Source organism: Silene latifolia, chromosome Y (genome assembly GCF_048544455.1).
Source record: "Silene latifolia isolate original U9 population chromosome Y, ASM4854445v1, whole genome shotgun sequence".
NCBI classification, from domain to species: domain Eukaryota; kingdom Viridiplantae; phylum Streptophyta; class Magnoliopsida; order Caryophyllales; family Caryophyllaceae; genus Silene; species Silene latifolia.
In genome coordinates this window covers 292,890,270-292,900,830 of record NC_133538.1, presented here as the reverse complement: position 1 = coordinate 292,900,830, position 10,561 = coordinate 292,890,270, and the positions used below count along the sequence as shown (strand labels likewise).

Genomic DNA, 10,561 nt, shown 5'->3' with positions numbered 1-10,561 from the left:
AACCTAATTGGGCCGGGCCTTATCTAGTCCAATCTATACTCTCGGGGGTGCGGTTTGAATTACAGATTTAGACGGGAATGAGTTTTCAAATCCAACTAATCTAGACCAGCTCAAGCGATATTACCCTTAGAATAGACCTCAAAGACGTGCCACGCGGGATCCACGTACCGCTCCTACGACACGTAAACACACGGCCCTGGCTGGCCTCAAAATGCGTGCCACCTCGCTCTTGCGTTCTGAAATTTTTCTTGTTTTCAACCTTAGTATCATCAATATAACTTAATTGCATTCTTAAGAGTAAGTAAAGCACCATGCTTATTCCCTATGTTTATTACAAGCTTTTAATTCGAACATTTATTGTTTTACATTTTGTATTTTTGAACCACGTTCTAGGTTTGATTTCATTTTTGATGAATACGTAGGCCATCCTTTCAGGGTACAAACCAATCAATTTCTATTTAAAAAATGTAAATAGAAGGACATTTGCTTTGGCTCTTCGAATTCGAAAGAATAAATAAAGGGAATTGATTTGAAGTTTCTAACTAAAAGCAACCACTTTATCCATTTATTAGTAATACGCAAAATAATACAAAATGCTGAAATAAATGCTAGGCTACTATACTAAAAATCCCGCCGTTTATTACAACAATAACAATTAATAAATGCTAATAAAGACTTAGGCTATTTCTATTCTTCCATCTTCCCCTTGCCTTTGTCAATTTTATAATACTTCTTATCTCGACCTCGAGAGGGGGAGGAGGGGGGAGGGGTGTCGCTCTTGCGTTATCTCCGCCCTAATTACAAATGGTCTTTCTCGAGGCCTGGTCTTCCCATTTCGATCCACAATCATCTTCTCAATAGGAGCATTCTTTGGCTTCTTCTTCGGGCGGACGACTCGGAATCCAGCTACTTCTTATTCTTCTTCAGTCAAGTACTTCTGGTTCTCTTTCGCCACTTCATGGATTTTGTAGTTAATCGGCTCATGCTTTCTCAGCTTCTTGTGCTCCTCCGAAATGCTAGCCTTGGTCTACTGCAAATAAGAATCTGACACCCACAATGAACCAATTGGGACAGGTATAAACCATATGTTCCTTTGGGTCCAACGCAATGCCCATTCATGGCAGGACTCAGAAGTGTGTGCTAAAGCGGTCTGCGGAACGGTGTCAACCTTCGGGATTTTCTGCTTCATGCCAACTTGCCTCATCAACCCCTCCGGGAATATGCTGATCATGAACCCCAAGCTTGCATTGGGATACAAATAGATCGAGTAGGATTAAGCGATGATACTCCTGTCAATGCTCTGAGATGCCACCAAGGCACAATCCATCTAATCAAAGGACCTCCTTCGTTCTTTAGCTTATTCTCCCAGTAGTTGCAAACCTAAGTAAAATCTACCATGTATAGCCTTGTCCTCATCACGATCGATCGTGATCGATATCCAGGCACATCAACTGGGGGCTGGATAAACTGCAGCCACTCCATCAGCCAAATATGCAAAAAGGAGGCAGGTATTAAACCCCTTCGTCTCACATCCAAAAACAAAAAACAGAAAAACAAAAAACGAGAAAGGACCGGAACATTTTACCTGTAAAATATTAGGATTTCCTAGATACGAAAACTCACGATTTGCCTTTCGGTTATACAACCCTAAGATAGTCTCTCCTAACACCAAGCAAGCTGGGCTCTTACGCAGTCCCATTTACTCAATAATAGCCAAGAATCGCGGGTCTCCTCTTATTTCTACATCGATATGGCCCTTCAAGACAAAGCAGTGAAGAAGGCAAAATCCAAAGGCTCTGCACCTCGAAGCATAAGAAATGGAAGGGTCTTCCATATTTATAAAACGGTCTACAAAGTCAAACATTCGTACACCCTTAGAGGTTACAAGACGATCCACCTCAGCTTTGGTCAAACCTAGAAGGTCCCTAAATTTATTTTTATATCCTTGGAAGCTAGCCAGTAGGGCCGGAAGATTTTCCATATCCCACCCTCCAATCGTGCAACTTCTACGGGAAAAGGGCAAATTTCGCCTTCGGAAAGGCAAAAACGCGATAATCCGGGTTCCAATATTCAAGACAGGCATCAAGAAACGATCTTACCACTTTCACTTGTTTAAACCCGATGAACGATCCAAAAATGCCCATGTCATGCTTCTCCGTGTTTGAAAACTCGTTGGTCCATTCTTTGAGTCAGGATTCAAAAGCATCCATTTTTTTTTTGGAAATATATTTTTTTGAGAGAAATTATCATATTTGATAAGCTACGGAGTAATAGAGGGGAGAATTGTGAGAATAGAAGCTAACCCAAGGTCTCTATTTATACTATTCAGCCTTTCCTAATTTCGCTCAAGAAGAGACCAACTCGAGAAATAACGTAACAAAAGCATCACCCTTTAGAAGCACCGCAGCTCGTGCTGCGCCCCTTCCCCGGCCTTGTTCCCTGCTAATTCCGCAAGGATCTTTCCTATTTTGGCTTTAGCTGTTGTTTCCTTTTCCTATAAGGGTTGTATTTGGTAAATTCGGAAGTTTTCTTTCATTACCAAATATTCTCGCCGCGGAATTCAATTCCAACGCGGGTTCGCTTCTCGAGACGATATTGTCATTTCACATTTTGTGACAAGCACACTTACTCATTTTATTTCTTTTTTTTTTAATTTTGGGGAATTATTTCGCTACTTCACTTCTTTTTTTATTATTATTCTCAACATTTTTACACTTACTTTCTTCCATTTTATTTCTTTTTTTAGGAGGAAGCACTCCCGTTGTCCGTCGAGGCATTTTTGCTCATTATGGGGCACTTTTTTTACTTTTTTCTACGCTTTTTTTTTTCATTTCTACGCTATTTTTGACTTGGACAAATTGCATTTTGTGCTGTTTGGGCCAGTTTTACTTTGCCACATGTGTTTCTATTTGCGATTTTCTATGTCAATTTCGGCAGCATGACGGCGTAAACTGTCAATATGCCAAACCTGTTTCCAAGCTAACCTGCGGGTACAATAGATTTTACACCCTGCAGTAGTAAATGGCTCGCAGGCCATCATATATACACAGCAAAATGTTCATATATACAACAAAATTTGAGCTCTTGCCCGAAAGCGAAGCAAAATGTACAAAAATACAAGTCTAGCTACGACGATCAGCCAGACGACCCCTCAACTCTGCCACCATCGCCTCGAGAACGATGTGTTAGGTTCATATACCTATTATTAGACTCCTCTAATAGTGAACTAATTAACTTGTTAATTATTTGTTCTTAAGATCTAGTGCATGCATAACAATATGAAAGATTTATAAGAAAAACAATGTCCCTTACATTGCTAGTTGGTTCGGAAATATAGGCACAAGTAAGGTCACCTTCCTTTACTTGTTCTTGAGCTAAATATGATGGATGATCCTCCTAAGTTTCCAAGTATAGAAGACACTCCAATAAGTTGCACCCAAGATTAATCCCAAAAATTTCTACTAATATTAACTAGATATGTAGTAGAAATGTTCCCTTAATATTACTAATATTTCTAGTATTACTACCTCTAGTAATAGATTGAAGTGTATTAGTATTTATGAGAGTTTTTAGCAATTGTATGTGAGGAAAAATTAGAGAGAAAACAAGCAAAGAACCAACAAGGAAAAATGAGCAAAAATGCTCATCTTATGAAGCCAAAAAACCAGTGCCATTCCCCATGTAGGGAATCTTATTGCTTTTGTTTTTACTCTTTTGTATAGTGTAGGTAGAGTGTAGAGAGCATAGGTGTAAGAAGTAGTATGAAAAGGCTTGTGTGATATGTCACAATCACACTATAACCAACACAAAAAAAAAAACAAAAGAGCATCTTTTGTCTCTTCATTTGGCCGAAATATTGGATCCATTTTGGTCCATTTTTGCCTTTTGTCATTTGTCCCACAAATGCTTATAAGTCATATGTTTAACTATCTTACATAATTAATTATTAATGTAATCATTTAACACTTAAATATCACAATTAATAATATAATATTCACTCCACTTTTTGAGTAGTATAGTACCATTATATCAACATATAATGGGTCCCATAATTACTAGTTAGTTAAAATTACAACTTCTTGTAACTTTAAATAACTAATTACCTCTACCTCTAAACTTATATAATACCTCAACTAATTTAGTAAATTAACACTTAATTACTAAATTAAATCTTATTTAATCACATTACAATAAGACGCAAAAATTGCACTCCCATAATTAAGGAATTAATTAATTCGTATTGCATACAATTAATTAAATATCTATTTGGGCCTCATCCTATAGGTGTGACCTAAAGGGATCAACTGACCACCACCGTCGCACGACAGTAATGTCAAAATCTAGTTAGCCAATCATTACCGATTAATGACGGTCAGTCGACTATATAAAGAATCGTCATAATGAAATTTAAATCATGTGATCGCACTATTGTCGAGGACACATTTCCCAACAATCTCCCACTTGTCCTAGACAAGTGTGCGTCACCAATTCTCTTGTCCTATTACAATGTCCCACTCAATGCAAGGTGTACGACCTGGCCACGCATTTCCAGTTAACTACTCCTCGAGTGGCCTTGAGATTTCAAACAACCCTGACAAAGGGTGGACAATTCCTATCGCCTTATTCCCTTCGTTCAGCCACAATCCATCATAACCCAAAATATACCCAGTTTGACCTCATTTATGAAATCGTAGAGTATAAATCAAAGCTAATCAGAAGATGTGCCAACTTGGGTGAATAGTCTCTAGTCAAAAGAATTGACTCATAAGAATAATATAGTAGCTCTTGCCACGACCAGGCTTTGTGAATTACCAGAACTCTATAAGCGGTCACTGCCCGACAGAGTGTCCCATATAGTCTGCCTATGTGATCGACTAGTCATCCCATATGACTCTATGGCACTTGAACTTGCCATCAATCGCATCACACTCTAGTCACTTGGAGACGTCACCTCATATAAGTAACGAGGGGCGAATACCATGTTAATCCAGTTCACTATAATGGGGTTCACTTTGTCTCTACAACCCATTCGGATATGATAAGGTAGCGGGTGAGTTTAATAAAACTCAAACGATAAATGTGATTTTCACATATGAATAGTCAATACACTATTACTACTTCATATTCTATAATCATTACTGTATTATTAACACTAGTTAAAATGCAATACAAGCTTGGCAAGTGGATATACCCGATATCCATATATTCCAACTTTTTCAATTGTTATTTCCTTCTATTCAATGTCATCACCTATAACATGAATTTATCTAAGTATATGTCTAGATTTCTTACTATACTTGGACTCTTTAACTTGAAAGATGCTCCCACTCTTATAGCATAACACGTGACAAAATCATTTGTAGAGGGATTCACCCTTAATCCCTACATTGACGATTTTATCACAATTTACTTAGATTCCTTTTGTAGAATTTGCAATGCGCGATACTAAAACACCTTTCTTAGTCTCTTACTCCTTTGTCAATAAGTCATCCTAGGATTTCAACAAATCCCTTTTAAGTTTAGAAACTAAAGTTTGTGCAACACTTCAACACCTAACTTAATTTGTCATCCAAACATGTGAACGAATCCTTAATTCTTCTCAAGAATCTTAAGGATGTTTTTTTAAGGCTTTCACAAGCCATATCATGGGAATTATCCCTTTTATTGACTTATAATGCTTTCAGCATATGTCACATCATGGCACGTGCGTCTGTTGGCATACATGATCATTCTAATGGCGGAAAAATTAGGATTTGATTTCATATGATCAACAACTTAATAGGCCCAGTTAATGACTATGACTCCATCATACTAATTCTACTTCCATCAACATGAATAGCCTATTTGACCTTGTTGTTGTTGTACAACAGATGTGAAATATCTTATCCTCATAAGATTCTCAACTCTATGCCAATATTCTCTCACATAGATTCATCTAGAATACTTTGCATCCCTTTCAAAGTCTCCCAATTACTCTTGCCAGAAGAGAGCATTGGTACATTATTCTCAATAAGTAATATGTAATCAACATATAAGACATGGAGAAACAATTCTAGCTCTCACTTAACTTCATGTATATCATAATTCTTCAATCATGTGAATGAAACAATTCACTATTATCACATGAACGAAAAGTATAATCCTTTAATGCTTGCTTAAGATCATTCTAAGATCACTTAAGAAAGCGACGCATAATATGTTAGGATTCTTAGATCTTTATCTAAGATTTTGTGATTCAAACACTTCCTTCTCTAAATTCCCATTTTAGAAAAGCGAATTTTATTTGCCATCCTTCATTAAAATGAAATGCAGCAATTCCTAACACAATTTATCTTGATCAACATCTTCATGTAAATCTTATGCACTCTATTTACTTTTGAGGAGACCCTCACCTTAAAGTAAATCTCCTCATGAGCAACAATTTTCGGATTGTAATGCTTCGGCTCGTATGTAACAAGGTCATGATACTATCACTTTCACAAAGTAATATTTTTGAACAATAAGACATGTGCAATAAACTCCCACTGAACTATGCTCTCATACGATCTTCATAGATTATAGTTCAATACCAACTCCCACTCTATAATTCTATTACTTTCACAAAGTAACATTTCAACTATAAGAGATGTTTGTGCCGATTCAATCTACTCCCATTCTATCTCTCAGAAATATATCAATATTCATGAGAGATAGCTTTTTTTTTTTTTGGCGGGGGGGGGGGGGGGGGAATGTAAGCTTTTCTCATTAATGAACAAAGTCTCCATACAAACAATTTTAAGGCAGAGTCCTAGGACCCTTACTCCTTATTTAATCCTAAGTGCATTCATCCATTCACCTATTCTAGAATTCGTGCATTTGATATTACAATTCTTTAATCTAGCTATTACATCATACTGAACCTGAGCAAGCACCATTTCAGGTCTAAACACTACGTGGTCAATACGACTTTTGTTTCGAGCCATCCAAATGTGGTACATCAGGGAAGCAAGAATGACACCAATAATCTTTTTGTGAGTCAGAGTTCGAATTCTCAATGCAGTCCACCAAGAGATACAGTCCATTGTTGGCAGAGTGAAGGAACACCATCTAGAGACCAAACTGCTGCATCTAGAGCTGTAATCACACAGGAAAAACAGTTGCTCATGATCCTCTGGCTGTAAGACACATAAGTAGCACCTATTCTGTTGTGCATTTATTCTGATCAATCTATCTTGGGTGAGCAGGCGCTGATGTGCTATAACCCAGCAGATGAAGCCATGTTTTAGCAAGATCCAACTGTCAAGCTGCCAAGCATACCAGCCCACATTTTCAGTGAAAGGTAAGAGCCAATTATATCCCAAGCTAATGGAATAAGAAGCATTCTGTGACCAAATGCAATCCTTGAGAATGTCTTTTGTTTGACATATTTTCCGCCATGCCCAGCTAGAATTCACAGGAGGTGCATAATCTTTCCATCGTGTGTCCTTGATATATATGGCATGAACCCACTTCACCCACAAGTGGTCCTCTTTCTTCTCAATACACCACACATACTTGTCTAAAGCAGCACAATTCCAGAGGAGAAGATCCTTAATACCCAGTCCCCCTTTCTTCATAGATCTGCAAATTTGACTCCAGGCCACCAAAGCAGGCTTGCTACCAGCATCCTTGCCATGCCAAAGATAGTCCCTGCAGATGGCTTCAATACTAAATATCACAGTTTTAGGTAAAATAAAGATTCGTGCCCAGTAATTTTGGAGAGTATTGAGCACAGACTTGATGAGTACAACCCTTCCAGCATATGATAGTTGTCTAGCTCCCAGCCTTCTGATCCTATCAACCACCTTGTCCACCAAACAATTGCAGTCCATAATTGATAATCTTTTAGGGGAAACACTAACACCAAGATATCTAAAAGGTACACTACCCCTAGACATACCAGTTGCTCTCTCAACTTCTTGCACTAAGCCTTCATCCACACCATTAAAGTAGAAATTAGATTTGCCTTTATTTAACTGAAGACTTGAAGCTTTAGAGAAGAAGTTAACAGCATTCACCATTAACTCAATTGAGGCCCTGTCTCCTTTGCAAAAGAGAATTAAATCATCTGCAAAGCACAAATGAGAAATTCCAAGTCTCTTACAGAGTGGATGGAACCTGAACTTAGCATGTTTCTGGACTAACATTAATATTTTGCTAAGATACTCAAGACAAAGACTTAAAAGGAGGGGGTAAAGAGGGTCCCCCTGCCTAAGTCCCCTTTGTCCCTTAAAAAAACCAAAGACCTCCCCATTCAGAGTAATTGAATAAGAAGGGGTGCTAACACATTGCATGATAAGTAGCACCATCTTTTCAGGGAAACCCAGTGCTCTAAGCATCTCCTCTACAAAAGACCGTTCAATTGAATCATACGCCTTTTGCATATCCAACTTCATAAGCATTCTAGGAGAGCAAGTTTTCCTTTTGTACAGTCTTATCAAGTCCTGACAAATAAGGATGTTCCCAACAATGTCCCTACCTTTAATAAAGGCACTCTGTGATGGACTAATAATATCAGGTAGAATAGTACTCAGACGGTTGCAAATAATTTTGGAGATGCACTTGTAAATAGTGTTACAACAGGAAATAGGCCTGAACTGCATCACACTGTCAGGTACATCCATCTTGGGCACTAGAGTAATGACAGTGTTATTACATTGTTTCAGCAACTTACCACTGTGAAATACAGACTGTATGGCCATGGTAATCTCCTGCCCACAATGTTCCAACAGTCTTTGAAGAATTGGCTGCTAAAACCATCTGGACCAGGTGCTTTTGTACCAGGGATGGTAAACATAGCCGTCTTGACCTCATCAGCAGAAACAGGGGCCAGCAACAGTTCAGAATGTAAAAGAGTTAAACACTGACCTTGCTTTACCACATTCACCTTTATATATTCTACAGGCTTTGAGGTACCTAATAAAGAGATGTAGTACTCCTCAAAAGCAGATTTGATAGCATCACATTGATTGCACAGTTTACCCCTCATATCTTTCACCTGGTAAACCTTATTTCTAGCTCTTCTCTTCTTAATACTTGCATGGAAGTAAGAGGTATTATCATCCCCCACTTTTAACCACGCCTCTTTAGATTTTTGTCTTAAGAACTCTAGTCTGGCTTTGTGAAGGAAAGCTAGTTCCTGAGAGCAAGCCCTCTCTGCCAGACACAAGTCCTGATTGAGGGGATCATCCCTGAGCTTGGTCTGAAAGTGTTGTAAAGATAGTTCAGTGATCTTGGTTAGGTTCTCAATATCACTGAATTGCTTAGCATTCAATTTCCTTAGCTTCTTTTTCATACCTTTTAGCTTAGTCACCACCTTGAACATAGGTGTCCCCTGAACTTCCATCTCCCATCCTCGAGTGACAATATTTTCAAACCCCTCAGCCATAGACCACATATTGTAATACTTAAAAGATGCCTTGCTCCTTGTCATAGTTTACTCAAAATTGATAATGCAGAGGCAGTGGTCATAGAGCCCCTAAGGTAAGAAATTAGCATAACTCGAAGGGAAAGTAGCTAGCCATTCCTCATTATGAAAAACCATATCAATTTTGCTATACACTTTCCCATCAACTTCATGTTTATTGTTCCAAGTGTAATAGGAAGCACAACCTTTCAGTTCATATAGCTCACACTCCTGGACAGTGTGAATCAGGGGTTGCACATCAGCATTGGTGACTGTGGCCCCTCCAATTCTCTCATGAGGTGCCATGATGGCATTGAAGTCTCCATAAACCAACCATGGCCCCTGACATGTCCTGTAGTAATGACCTAGTTTCAGCCACAAACATTCCCTCTCAGAGGCCTTATGTTAAAGCCATAAACTACAGTCAACCAGAAAGTACACCTCCTGTTTTTGTCAAACACTTTAGAATGGATACACTGAGTAGTGATGTCCTGCACATCCACATAAAAGAAGTTAGGGTCCCAAATCAGCCAGATCCTTCCTCCCTTATGTAAACTAGAGTTAGTGCAGATTGCCCAATCTTCACATAATTTATTTTTCACCTTTTGCCAATTACTACTTCTAATTTTTGTTTATAATAAACCAAACAAACAAACTTTATTCTGGTTAAGGAACCATTTTATTTCATTCTGCTTATCAGCTTTATTCATAACCCGTACGTTCTAGAAACCACAGCTACCCATTATCAGTTGCCTGCTTACTAGATTCCCCTTTCTCAAACAATACCCTCTCAATCAGCTCAGTTTTGGATTTTTGAATGGAAAGGGTCAGGGCTTCCATAAAAGAAAGTCCACCAGGTGTAAATACCTTCTTCCCGCCATTGTCACCCTTCATAAATCTTGAGATGAACCTTCTTGGCATGGATTGAGAAAGCACATGTGCTCCATTCCCATTCTCGGGAGGAGTAACCCTCTGTGGAACTGGTGTTTGTTGAACTGGAGTAATGGGTTGCCTAGGAGCATTCTGAGGCTTTTCAGTTCTCTTCTTTTGTTGCTTCTTAGGCTGTTGACCCACTGGATGTACAGGTTGGGTCTGCTTTGTTTTCTGTACAGCAGCTTTAGGCTTCCATACTTTCTT

At 38.5% G+C, this 10,561-nt stretch overlaps 1 protein-coding gene across 1 annotated transcript; it reads right to left on the bottom strand.

The window, feature by feature from the left end:
• Nucleotides 1–8,680: 8,680 nt before the first annotated feature.
• On the bottom strand, nucleotides 8,681–9,451 carry LOC141630939 (uncharacterized). The gene has a single exon (XM_074443674.1). The coding sequence runs from the start codon at nucleotides 9,449–9,451 to the stop codon at nucleotides 8,681–8,683; it is 771 nt and encodes a 256-aa protein (XP_074299775.1).
• Nucleotides 9,452–10,561: the final 1,110 nt, after the last annotated feature.